Here is a 13495-nt window from a genome sequence, read left to right as displayed (position 1 = left end):
TTTTTCAAGTTTAGACATATGCTTACCAGTTTGATACTAACACTCTAATGTTTTTGATTTTTTTCTTTCCGCGTAGAATGTCAAGCAAAGGAAAGCAAGGGTTGTATGTTGATGGTGCTGCAGGGCCGAAGAGTTCAGGTGGATCAGCCAAGGTCAAAATGCAAGCTTTGTCCTTTGAGATTGAAAGGTTCTTACACAAGAGTGAAGGCTCACTTCCTTCACATACTTGGAATAGGTGTTGAGCCTTGTACAAATGAGGTGGAATGGTATGATCTTATAAGAGAGCAACAAAGGGCTAAGGGGAAAGTTGCTAACAAGAGCTCTCATGCTTCAACAACAGGGCCTATACAAAGTCAGCATAGAGATTCAGATGTGGATGTCTCATCCACAGATGTAACAGTGGAACATGCTCACAAGAGATCACATTGGCAGCTCAAATCCCATTGGAAGATTATTTGATGTGCAAGGTCAAGATGTTGTTGATGTAGCAATTGTGTGATTCTTTTACACAAATGGAATTGCATTTAATGTTGCCCACTCCCCTTTCTACATTAAGATGGTCCAAGTTCCCCATCATGCACTAGCAGGGAATAAAACATCTAGATATGAAAAGCTTCACAATACAATACTTGAGATGAACAAACTACATCAATAAAAAGAGTGTGGCCTATAGAGGGCTGCAGTATTGTGATGGATGGTTGGACAAATGCTAGTAATTGTCCACTACTTAATGTCATGATAACATGGAGCAGAAGGCCTTATATTTTAAGGCAATAGACTGTTCAGGGCAAGAAAAGAATGCAAAATTTCTACATACCCAGCTACCTGAGGGCATTGAGGAGGTGGGGGCTACACATGTGGTCCAAGTTGTTACTGATGCTGCCCCTGTTTGTAAAGAAGCAGGTAGCATCTGTTTGTAGAGCAGCAGGTATGTTGGTGCAAAAAAAAGTACAAGTATATATTTTGGAAACCCTGTTCTGTGCATTGGTTGAATGATGCACTCAAAAGACATTGAAAAGTTTCAATGAATTGCAGATCTCATAGAGAAGGGGAAGAAAATACAAATGTTCATATGCAATCACCACCACACACAAGCCATCTATAATAAATTTGCCAAGGTGGAGCTACGCAAATCTGTTGATACATGTTTTGCTTCTTACTTCATTCTTCTTGACCATCTTTGTGAAGTCAAAGGAGCTTTGTGTTATGCAGTTGTTAGTGATGCATGAACAACTTGGAGGCAACCTACTTCAGATACTGCTGTTGAGGTGAGAGGTATGGTTCTTGATGAGCATTTTTGGGCTGATTTGAAATTTGTTGTGGAGTTTATTAAGCCCATATGTGAGCTGATCAGATTCAAAATTCAAATAAGGCATGTTTGGGAGAAATCTATGAAGCAATAGATTCCATGTGTGAAAAAGTCAAGACAATAACTGATACAAAAGATCCTTCTTTATATCCTTTGATAGAGGAGAAGTTACATGGAAGATGGGATAAGCTTAACACGCCTCTTCATTATGCTGCGTATGCTCTTAATCCTAAATGGCATGATATACAAGTGACTGGTAAGAGAGCTCCACATCAGGATATAGAGGTAATGAAAGGATTTTGGGCTGCAATAAAAAAAATTTATGACCGAGGTTAGGATGCCTCAATTTTGAGGAGTCGATAAAATAGTTTTTATGTGGGCAAGGTGAGTTTGGTTCTGTGGATGCTTTATATGATATGAAATTAAAGATAGACCCTATAGAGTGGTGGTGGAACCATGGAGGTGGAGCTCCTGAATTGCAATCATTTGCAATAAGATTGCTCTCACAAGTAGCTAGCTCTTCATCTTGTGAGAGAAATTGGTGTACTTACAGGTTCATTCATTCACTATTGACGAACCGTTAGGATCACAGAAAGCAGAGAAATTGATGTACATTCATAGCTCACTTCATCTCCTCTCTTGTCTAGATCCTGGATACAATGAGGGTCCTTCATCAAAATGGGATCAAATCCCACCTAATGGAGAAGCTGCTGCCCTCGTGGATGGAGAGGCTGAAGTAGATAGCCTTATTGACTTGCCTACTGTTATTCTGCCAACAGAGGAACCTGAGCTCAAGAGCAATGACTATCTGGACAGCATCATAATTGATGACCTTGATATGGATGATCGAGGCATAGAAGACTAGGCAATAGATTAAGATGTCTGATTTTTGTTTTAGTTTTTTGTTTGCATATCAGCTTGCTGTTTATCAAGCTTAATTTGATACATAATCAGTTTGAAACTTCGGTACAATACTGATTAAGAGTAAACTATAAACTATTTCTGATTTTCACTGTTTAAGTTAGAACTAGAAGTTTATCGTTTGCACTATCAATATGTCCTTTACAATTTATGATCTTATTTTTCGTATTTATTAGTTAAAGTTTGTCTTCTCTGTTAAGCATCTAATAAACATTCAGCACTAGCACTAGCACTAGCATATATATATACACGGATCCACTTTCCTTAAGTATCAGTTTCGTCTTAGCCCAGCCTGCCTATATTAAGTAAGTTGGGGGAAGGAGGTGAGTAGGCATAGGAAGGTAGGCAGTGCGCCCGAGGGAAGGTGAGTAAAATATATATATTCTACTCACCTTCCATGTATATATATATATATATATATATATATATATATATATATATATATATATATATATATATATATATATATATATATATATATATATATACACGGATCCACCTTCCTTAAGTATCAGTTTCGTCTTAGCCCAGCCTGCCTATATTAAGTTATTAAGTAAGTTGGGGGAAGGAGATGAGTAGGCATAGGAAGGTAGGCAGTGCGCCCAAGGGAAGGTGAGTAGAATGATAGGGGTGGAAGGATCTAGTAGGGGCCCGGGTGGGGAATTATAGCACTATTCCCTGGGGTTCGGCACTGATCCCCTCAAGATAAATGGCTAGAACCCCAGCAAATCATAGTTTGTTTTATTCCAAGATAAATCAAGGGTATATATATATATATATATATATATATATATATATATATATATATATATATATATATATATATATATATATATATATATATATAATTTATGACTTATTGCTTGTATTTTCAAATTTCTTGTTTTGAATGCTCAATGTCATGACTCATGACTGATATTTTGATTTTCAGATTTTCTATAAAATATTAATTATATAAAAAAAATTAGGCATACACACGTACTCCCGTCCCCTATTTTAAAAAATACGCGTACCCATACCGGTTCTCGTTCCCACACCCATAACCGCGTACCTGTGCAACCTTGCTACAAGGTCTACAGTCCAAGACAAATACATATTGAAATCAGAAGAGATGTTTCATTTGAAGAAGATACAGCTTTCAAAAGATCTAAAGGGACTACTATGGAAATTGATAGAGAAGATCAAGAGACTTCTCAAGATATGGATATTTCTGCCCCTGATTTCCCTTCTGAGATTCAGAAGGAGACTCTTGAATCAGAAGATCTTATTGACCCAGTTGATCTCGTAGATTCCACGATTGGACCAAGTAATGTTTCATTTGACAGAAAGAGACCTTTGTGGGTCAGACATACTATGCAAGAGGCTGAAAAATGTGCAGCCCCTCGTGGAACTTTCAGAGAAAATAAGAGACCTCATAAGTTTGCAAGTTATGTTGATTTGATGAACCATAATATTGAATCCCAGCGTTCAAGTATTAAGGAAGCTTCAAATTAGTAAGTATGGAGAGATGCCATGACAGAAGAATATCAGATTAAAACCCATGTCAGCATGGCCAGAGATTGAAAGCACTGATTTCAACAAAGCCAGCTGGGTTTTTCAGTCGGCCTAGTCAAACTTACAAAAAAAACATAAAACTGCATTTTGATTTTTTCACTTTTTTCCTTATAGACATGCTTCCTTCAATAAACTTTATGACCATATGACATTCGCAGTTATTCACTAATATACAGCAAAAGGATTAATTTGTCTGCCACAGATGTCGAACCTGAAATACCAAACAAACGTTTCTAAAAACAGCATGAGATAAAAATGAAAAGTACCATTCAGAGAAGTGTTAAGAGGTTCCAAAAGCTCCGGAAATTCCATTTCCTCAAGAGCCTTAAGGACATCTTCTGCATTTATTCCTTGTCTCTTCGACTCTTTGCATATATCATTTGCTCTGTCAAGACAATGAAGCAAAATTATAATTGTTTTGCCCTTATCAAATATACAAACCATATAATGAATTCTCTCCATAAACTTAGGGGAAAAAAGACAGAATCGTCGATGCTTCCCTTCTTGGTTAGCACAAAAATCCCTGCTGGATTGTATATTTACAGATTTCCATAAACATGATCAATTTTTATAACAAATGAAAATAATTGCAAGCAATAAAGACGTCCTAAAAGACCCCTCACCCTGCAATCTTGTGCACTAAAACTGCTATCCTGACAAACACAAGATCGCTAATAGTGAACGATAGAGTTAGGTTTCTAAAAATAGTCCTGAAATACAAAAAATTAAAACAACGAGGGCCAACCAAAACATTTGGTAGTTAAAAAGTTCCAAGACCAACCACTAAGTAGTTTGTTCAGGCTCCGTACTAGAATATATGTGCTTTATTTTATGGAGACCGAACATGTCTCAATCACAAATTGAAATTAGTTGACCTTTAAGCTCGACAATGAATACGTATAGATGAAACCATTATACTTTCTTTTTATTGACAATGTGTAGATAAGGAAGCACCAAATTGTGCTACTAGGGCAGTACAAGGTAAACTAGGCATTTTAGGCTCTGAACTAGCTAGCATCTAGTCTCATGGGGTGTATGAGCCTCCACTGCTTAAAAAGAACGATTTTTTCCACACTAAATTATACATATTACAAAATTAGGCAGGGAGACAAGTTATCTGGGTTCTTACACAGTTTAGATATTAGTTGGGTTTCGGTTCCAACCCTGGGGGCTTCCAACCAGACCTTCAAAATTTAAAGATATCAGTATGTTCTTGTTATCAACCCCATTATAAATTGATAAAAAATTTACAAAATTGGACTTGTTATATCAACAAGGCTGAACATAGGTGGTCAAAGTAGGGTTTCCAAAACAGAATCCCGGGTTCAAATCCCCGATATACTTCTGAAATGTTAAAATTAGCTGAAATACTACGCCCAACTAACCAGGCAAGGCATAGGACAAAGTTACTTAGAAAGCAAAAGATGCCCCGGAAAGGGATTTTGCGTAGAAAACATAGACAGAAAAAAGGAAATGCATTATAATTTTATTTGCAAGAGATAGGATGAGAGAAGTTACGTTGCCGAGAGGTAATGAATAAAAAGGCGAGCGCTCTCAGAGAAGGCAGTGAGAGCCTCCCGCTGAATGGTAATGTCCTTTCTCAAAGGATCATCTTTTGTGAGCTCCGTGATCTTCTTCTTCACTACTCTCTTTATGTTGGCCCGTGGAAGGTCATCTACCTCTACTGTGCCAGACATCTTCCCGTTTTACTAATAAAAGTTTAAAACCCTCTAAACTGCAATCTCAAAACTCCATCTACTAAAGCTTGGCATGAGATTCGGTCTCTTCCTCCCGCTCTCTCTCTCTCCCTATAACAAGCTTCACAAGTTTTAAAATTCCGCGCCCCGCCTATACATGGGGTAGTTCTCTGAATTCCCTTTTTTATATTAGATTAATCGGGATTTGGAGATGGACCAATTCTGCAGGAATCCCTTCTTTATTAGGAGTTGTCAATTTTGGAGACGGACACCTAAAACTACCTTTGTCCATGTTTACTAATGTCCCTATTAAATTAATAAATTATCTTTATTAATTATTAATTATTTTATGTCTTTAACTATATTTTAAATTCAAATTCATTATTTCTACCTAATTCTTTAAATCTATTGTGTTCAATTTTTAAGTGTCCTGAAGTCTTGATTATTTATCATTATTTGTGAATATTAATTATTATCATTCGTTAAGCTTTAGCAATTTGGAACTCAAGACCTTTCCGATGATAGGCTCACAAGTCATCATTATGTTGTAGGCTCTTGCCTTATCAATATTTAATTATTACCTATCTCTTTACAAATTAATTAAATAAATCACATTATTCCATTAAATACTTTCAATCGATTGCTATTATATTTATGTAATAATTATAATTAATTCATCAAATCCTTCCAATATTAAATAAATATTAATTTATTTAGTTTACTAATTGTTCTAATAAAAAAATAAGTTTTTTAATTTATTTGTGTTACCCAGACATTTTTCAGAAGTTTTTAATTAAATTAATTAATCGGAGAGAGAGAGAGAGAGATTGGTCATAAAGAAAATTTAAACTTTCTCTCTCCCTATACTTTTCTCTCTCCACGTACTAAAACTTTTAGAGAGAAGTACAGGTTTGAGTTAGAGTTTCATTCTCCTCTTTACAATCTTCTCTCTCCACGTACTTTTCTCTCTCCACATACTCCAACCTTTAGAGAGAAGTACGAGTTTTGGTTTGGGTTTGGGTTTTCACTTTCCCTTCCAACTTTTCTCTCTCCACATACTAACCTTACTCTCTCTCCCCGTACTCCAACTTTTTAACCTAATCCTAACTCAAACCTCCCAACCCAAACTTCAACTTGAAAATAACTACCGGTTGGAAGTAGAAGTTCATAGATATAATCTAAAGACTAGTTTTATTCATAGGGAAGGCACTTGCAGCTCAGTCATGGTGATTCGGAGTTGATGCGGCTCCCATTCATTATCTATGTACATTTCCATTATTGCTTGAAACTTTGCAACGGTGTGACGGGGAAAGTGAAAGCATTCAAATTGTTGCTAGAGAGCTTTCTGAAATTAATAACTCAAATAATCAGTTTGCCAACAGGATGCAAAAGTTCTGATCAGACATGCCTTTGATTTGAGCTCAAATGTATTTATTCCGAGTACTAAATGATATTCTGTGATGTTCATGATTTTTACAATTGAAAATAGATTTCTGGCACATCAAGAAATGGAACTCTGCGAGCAGATTACAAGGATACCAAATGATATGACAGACATCAACTTCACACCAAGACTACAAGCAATGTCAGAATGTGGTAAGTGCAAGCTTATGCCATTGTTTTAGTCAAAGCATCAACGGGTTGCTACAAAAGCACCACACATTTACATTAGTGAACTTGACATTGTAGACTACGTTAATTCCTTGCAGAGTTGTATAAAGGAGAAAAGATAGGAAGGAACCGATTATTGTCAACAGCAAAGGTGGCGGACTGTGGTATGGGAATATAGCTACAGCGAATAGAAGATGGAGGAGACATTCATTTCTAATCCAAAACATGAGCATAGGCGTTGAAGTTAAAACATCAAGAAAGGCAGTAGATTCGACTTGTTTGATGGAATGCACATTTAGAATATGACTAAACTATTTGACAGAATTCTTTAATCTCTAATGCTCAGGTGATCTCCGGCCTTTCCTCCCGCAGTATACATGGAAAGAATTCAATGTCACTAATCGGTTCAAAGATTTGGCCAAATGATGGAGCAAGCAAATACGTTCAAGACAAGTGTGCTCATATGGTCAAACCAAATATCATCAATTGATTGGAGTGAGCACAGCTTATGAGAAGACATATGGGCGGATATGCATGGATAGTATAAAATTTCAAGACAAAGCGCGTGAGCTATTTGACAGAATTCCTTCAAAACACACGAGAATTGTATGAAGAAATGAGCCACCTCAAGCATTAGGTAGTCAATACATATAACCCAAGTGTGGATTACACATGAACTCCAAATGCTTGAGAAGATGAGAGATATCTCACACTCTTAGCCGCGACACCATGAGAAAGGAGGATGAGCCTTTGTTTGTAGCCGGTTATCTGACGTCTCTTTGTATTGACCGCACATAAACTATTTGTCAAACATCTCAATGAGAAGTGACTCTAAGATATTCAAGTGATATTGACTTAAAATGAAATGGGTATCATTGTAAAGTTGATGCTCTCCGCAATTCCTAGCATACAACTTCTTAGTACCAGCCATATGCTCTGAAAAATTCAGTGATCATATATGCCCATACTCCAAGGATGGAAAATGACAAACACCCTTGCTCTGCACATATATCAGGATGGGATCCTGAGAAAGCTTCCTCTTCCTCCTGGCACGGTTGGTGAATCTGTCAAGTTTCTCTCAAGTGATCAGTGTATATATGCTCTCACTCTTTAGTCTATTGATCTGGATTATATGTACAAAATTGACGTGCTTAATTTAGGAGGAGGAATATTTAACTGGCAGAATATTTCTACATTGTCACTTGTAGGAGAGCACATCTCCATTTCAAATGTAACCAGTGAGATTGGAAACTTTACAGATGACTATATATGGGTCCAATGTAATGAGTGTGACATAGAAAAAGTCATATATTTGAAAACAAGACAGAGAGTTATCATGGATGATGGAAATGATTGGTCTGCCCATATGCTGCGCACGACACCGGATGGCCAATATAAGCGCATTCCTCCTCATCTTGGTCCTCGGCCTCTAGAAAACTTTGGAAACACTCTTCCCCAATACATTGACATATCCAGCATGGATAGGTTGAGACCGAGGCATCTCTATAAACTCTTTAGTGCCTATATGAATATTCATTGAAGCTCAGAGATATGGATATCAAGTCGACAGTTGAGCCTGAATTTCTCTTGGTATTTAAAGATGACCGTGCTGAGTGTGACATAAGAGGAGTCCATTGTATTTGCAACATGATCAATACAGATGGAAATATCAATCTTATCCTATACAAAAAAGACCTTCAAAAAGAAGAGACACTCGAGGGCAAGGAAGTTGCTGAAGTTTTCAAGTCTTGGAGAAACTTTCTCTCAAACTGGAGACTTTACCTTCAGAGGATATAAGTGCTATGAAAGTCACAGTAGATTTATCACACAGGATGAATGGATGGCAGAGGTAGATGAGCTTGCCTTCAAACAAAAAAATGGCTTCTTGTTGAACAAAAAGTCTACCATTAAATTGGCACAAAGAGGCTACCTCAACAAAATCAGAATCGTGGCCTTTTCTCTGCAGTATATTTTAATTATCTTATAGCGAAAAGTGACTTATGTCACTTATTTTAACTGGAGTTAAGATCTAGAATTTTTACTCATATGAAGTTAGAGTTAGAGTCAGTTTCCAAATTGATTCCAATTTCAAAAACTCTAACTTTTGAGGTAGTTACGAACCCGAAAGGTTAGTTATTTTAGAATAGCTATAAATTCCTGAAAATGAATGTAATAAGGGACTTTTTGGGACTTAGAGACAGGGAACACTTATGCTCTGATAACAAAGCAATATTTGGAAAGTGTGTACAATTGTTGTTTTTGTGTAATCAGTTATTTATTTCTTTCTTGGTGCAAGAAATAAAAGGAAGTACATTTGGTGTTCTCTCTCCGAGGAATCTAAATTGTTAAAGTGTTGATTCATTTATGAGTATTCCCATGATATGGTGTGAGTATTCATGAATGGTTGAATTAGCATTGTGTTGGTGAAAGTTCTCAAGCATAGTCCTTGATTGCTCTCATTAATTTTTAAGTCATTTTTATGAAAACATTGAAGGCGTGTGGTGCATTCACTGTCAATGGTTTTCCTTTCTTTCTTTTTTTAAGTTCTGTTTATCTTTATTGAAAAATCCACAAATTTCATATTACGAGGGAGCTTCCCCTCTAAACGCAGAGGAAGGCTGGATACCAAGGGCCTATCCAACTGTTGTGAACGGTTTGCCACACACTCCGTTGGGCATATTCTACAGTGACAAATCTGTTTACCAACAATTTGTATCTCCCATGTATACTTAAATAAATTCTATTATTTATTTTATTGTATTTATTTTATTAGTTCTAACTAGTACTAAGTTTTAGTCTAGTAATCAATCACATCTCCTAGCTCCTCAATCATCTCTTCTGACTAATCCATTTATTCAATCATCTATTTCATTTCTTCGGTCCTCTTATCAAAACCATTTTTTTTGACAAACCAATCAATCTAGTTAATTGTCTAGACTATTCATTTTACTCCCTAATCTAATGAGTAAACAAATTAATCTTTATACTTGACAAATCAGTCAATTTGAGTTCAACTCTTCAATCATAGTCAATTAATCTAATCAATCGTGGAATTTTGATGAAAATCTAGAAATTCTATATAATGAGAGCTTATTCTTAGAATTTGCAATGGCATGAGTTATAGACTATGAATTATTATTTTGTCTAATTGAGCATAATCTGAGTACCTATCCAGAAGGAGAAAAACAAAGGAGGACTAAACAATTTTTATTTTCATTTGATTCCATTTACTATTGTTTATGCATTCTCTTGCTTCCTCTTTCGATATTGGGGATTACTAACTATGGTTAACAAATATCAATCTAGTTAGATTTGTATTGATATTGTAGGTCCCAAATCTAAAACAAAGCCCTCATTACAAATGATGAACCTGGCATGAAGCAACATCAAATCCTTAATTTTTTCATCTCTACAAAGGCAAATGTTTCTTTCAATGCAACCTATAAACAGAAATGATATGTTCATTCAATGCAAATAGTAAGGAGAAATGATGCACTCTTGGCACTTAATGACACATCGAATACCTTGATGTGTCATAATTGTATGCTCGTATTTGCTTTATTCTTATCATAAATCAATCTATCTGGTTTGTTTTATCTACTAATTATAATGAGTTTTTCTCTAATTCCTAAACTATCATATTGTAATATATTTTTTCATGTCAAATTATTTAGCACTAATGTCCTAATCTTTTTTTTTTAATGGAAACAACCGGAATACATAGATATTGGCATCTTTGCCATTACATAGTTGATTACAACATTATGAGTAAGTGTATATCTAAACCAGAAGTCGTCATTTGGCTAAGTTGCCATGTGTAGGGGAATCCAGTCCGTTAAAGTCACCCAAGGGTCGAACCTGTCCCAAACACGCCTCCAGGGGTTTGAACCTTGGTGGATGGCAATGTCAATCGCACCATCATCCTCACTAATTGTGCCCAACCAATTGAGTTACAACGCTTTGGCTAATGTCCTAATCTTCACAGTTGAAACTTTGTTATTTCTCTACCTTTATGTTTTGATCTAATGCAAGTGACAAAGAGATCATTGCATATGCAATTCAATTTGTTGCATTTGCCACACAAATCATTACAATTGCTCTCTGGGTCATTGCATTGGGTATGTTAAAGCATCACATTCGTAGTATTAAAATATATGCTTATTCAAGCATTACATTTACTATGTTAAAATGTTGCATCTATTGGATGAAATTGACCAATAAACATAAAAAGACTAAGGTCCAAGAACTAGCAGAATAGTAGAAATCAGAATGAGAAATCAAACAAAATTAGGGACCAACTCACATAACAACAATAGCCCAATTGGAAGTTGATATTGGTTGTGAAGCACTCTTCAACATTTACTTCAAAAATGTAAATAAAATTGTTCATAAATTTGGGTATATTCATATCAATGTAAGTGCACTTTTGGATTATGAGAATTAAATGCTAGATCTAGACTTTTGGTATTAACATTTGAATTTTAGCCTGTGCCTTAGAAGTAGCATTTAATCATTTGAATCAAAAGCAAGCCACTTTTATTATTAGTATGCATAAAAAGAACATTGTATGGAAAAACAATAAAAACTCACATTTTTCTTTTGTGTCTAAAATTGACATTAGTTAAGAATTGATCAAGCAATTTACACTTCAAATTTGGTGCATTAAAATTGAACAAGCGATTCTCACCTAGTTTGGTTCTCTAATAATGAATGTGTGTGCATGTATGCATGATTCCTACATTAATCAACAGTACTTTAATTTAATTAATCTTGTGTCTTGATTTTTTGGTATTTTTGGCAATTTGTTAAATTAAAACCTTTTTTAAAGAGGCATGTGAAGGGGAAATGATAACCGCCAGAAGATATCCTCAAATTGGAAAATCCTTTGATTGGCATTAAATGAGATGTGGGTTAAAACTTGAAATCATCTCAATCCGAAGAGTGGATGATAGTTATGATCGTGACTACGTGCCTAGGGAGCCAATAAGGTCAATTAGAAACTTGAGTATCTTAATTTATACAAACTAATAAGGTAGATGTCAAAAACTTGTTAAATTAGAGGTCACTTAGTTCACCTTTGAATATTCTCTTATTTTAGTGCAAGGGGAGGGAATAATATCCACCTAAGATCCCCATCATATGTATCCAAAGGTATTTTATTATTTAAGGAGAAAACTTCTTTGATGCAACAACGATACCTAGGAAAAGGAAAAAAACTCCATGAGCACCTACAAGAGGACTCTTATGTTCTAGTACAGTGTGACACGATTGTGTGAGATAAGAATGTTAAATACTAACATCAAAAATTATACTAGTCTGAGAAAGTGTAGATCGCACCTTTATCTTTGGCTATTAGATCATAGATGACATATATATACATTAATTTTGACTCTAGAATAGGCGGTGATCTTTGGGCAGAGATTACATTGTACACTAATTATAACTAATAGTTATGTTAGCTAACTTTGTTTTACTTCCTTCTAGGTGTTGATTTTCTAGAGAGGTGTATAAGCTGACCTATGTAGGGTCATGTCCCTTTGAGGGATATGCCTTTGGTCTTGATATATAGGATAGGAATTATTGTAGTTTGAGGACACACAATAATCACAAGTTTTCTCCCTCAAGCAATAATACCAGTTCATATCTTTTGCCAAGATATATAACATTCAAATCAGAATTAAAGTGGACAACTCCTCCATACTTAGGTTATTAAGAAGTTCATTTTCAGCAATCAAGGATAGAATTCAAGTCTAATTTAAAAGGTACAAAATTTACAGAAACTTTACATGGTATCAGAGCTCTTATAGTCGAACCTAGGCTCTGCAAATTTAAGTAATCAGACCTAAAACATATCTAGCACCTTTCTCCTACCTTTAATGGCATACACAATCAAACTTGAGCACAGATTTGATGGGAAAGAACACTTTGATGCCTGGAAATTCAGAATAGTGATGATTCTTGAAGAAAATGAAGTAAAACAATTTGTTGATAAAGCATCCAAACAACCTCCAGTTGAACCTCATAAATCTATATGGAGCAAAGGAAATAGGAAAACCATTCAAATCACATTAGATGGAGTAAAAAATGATATCATACCCATGCTTACAAAACATCAAACAACATTTGATATGATGAGTGCATTACTAAATGCATATGAGGTCAACAATGCAATGAGAGTTCTCACACTAAAAAGGCAACTAGATCACATACCAATAAAGAAAGGAGAATCAATGAATTCTTACTTCCTAAGGGTTGTCGGCATTACAGATGAACTGTCAAGTATAGGAACCATTATCAATGACACAAAATTAACACTAATGGCTATAGATGGATTACCAAATTCATGGGAAACCTTTGCACAAGGAATAAGTACCAGAAACAAACTTCCTGACTTCAACAGACT

General features: G+C 35.4%; 2 protein-coding genes across 8 annotated transcripts in view; one reads left to right on the top strand and one right to left on the bottom strand.

Annotated features, from left to right (window-relative positions):
• NF-YB11 (nuclear factor Y, subunit B11) overlaps window positions 1-5756 on the bottom strand; it is a 38522-nt gene extending 32766 nt beyond the window's left edge. The window contains exons 1-2 of the mRNA XM_089808617.1: window positions 5303-5756; window positions 4051-4169 (exon numbers count right to left, since the gene is read on the bottom strand). Coding sequence (XP_089664743.1) covers window positions 4051-4169; window positions 5303-5481 — 298 coding nt within the window. The 5' untranslated portion in view covers window positions 5482-5756. The remainder of the gene's footprint in view (window positions 1-4050; window positions 4170-5302) is intronic.
• LOC149530410 (uncharacterized) overlaps window positions 1-8015 on the top strand; it is a 43042-nt gene extending 35027 nt beyond the window's left edge. For 3 of the 7 annotated variants that reach the window (XR_016358438.1, XR_016358437.1, XR_016358436.1), the window contains 2 exons: window positions 77-928; window positions 1036-2359. Coding sequence is in view for 3 of the 7 variants with exons in the window: in XM_089808619.1 (XP_089664745.1) it covers window positions 77-459 (383 nt within the window). In the remaining 4 variants the exon portion in view is untranslated. Of the gene's footprint in view, window positions 1-76; window positions 2360-6970; window positions 7078-7190 lie in introns of those variants that run through there. The other 4 variants (XR_016358439.1, XM_089808619.1, XM_089808618.1 and 1 more) reach the window with 2 other exon arrangements.
• The last annotated feature ends 5480 nt before the right edge of the window (window positions 8016-13495 follow it).

Source organism: Cupressus sempervirens, chromosome 11, assembly GCF_028749045.1.
Source record: "Cupressus sempervirens isolate cs-2001-9-10 chromosome 11, ASM2874904v1, whole genome shotgun sequence".
Taxonomy (NCBI): domain Eukaryota; kingdom Viridiplantae; phylum Streptophyta; class Pinopsida; order Cupressales; family Cupressaceae; genus Cupressus; species Cupressus sempervirens.
This window is presented reverse-complemented; position numbering and strand designations above follow the sequence as displayed.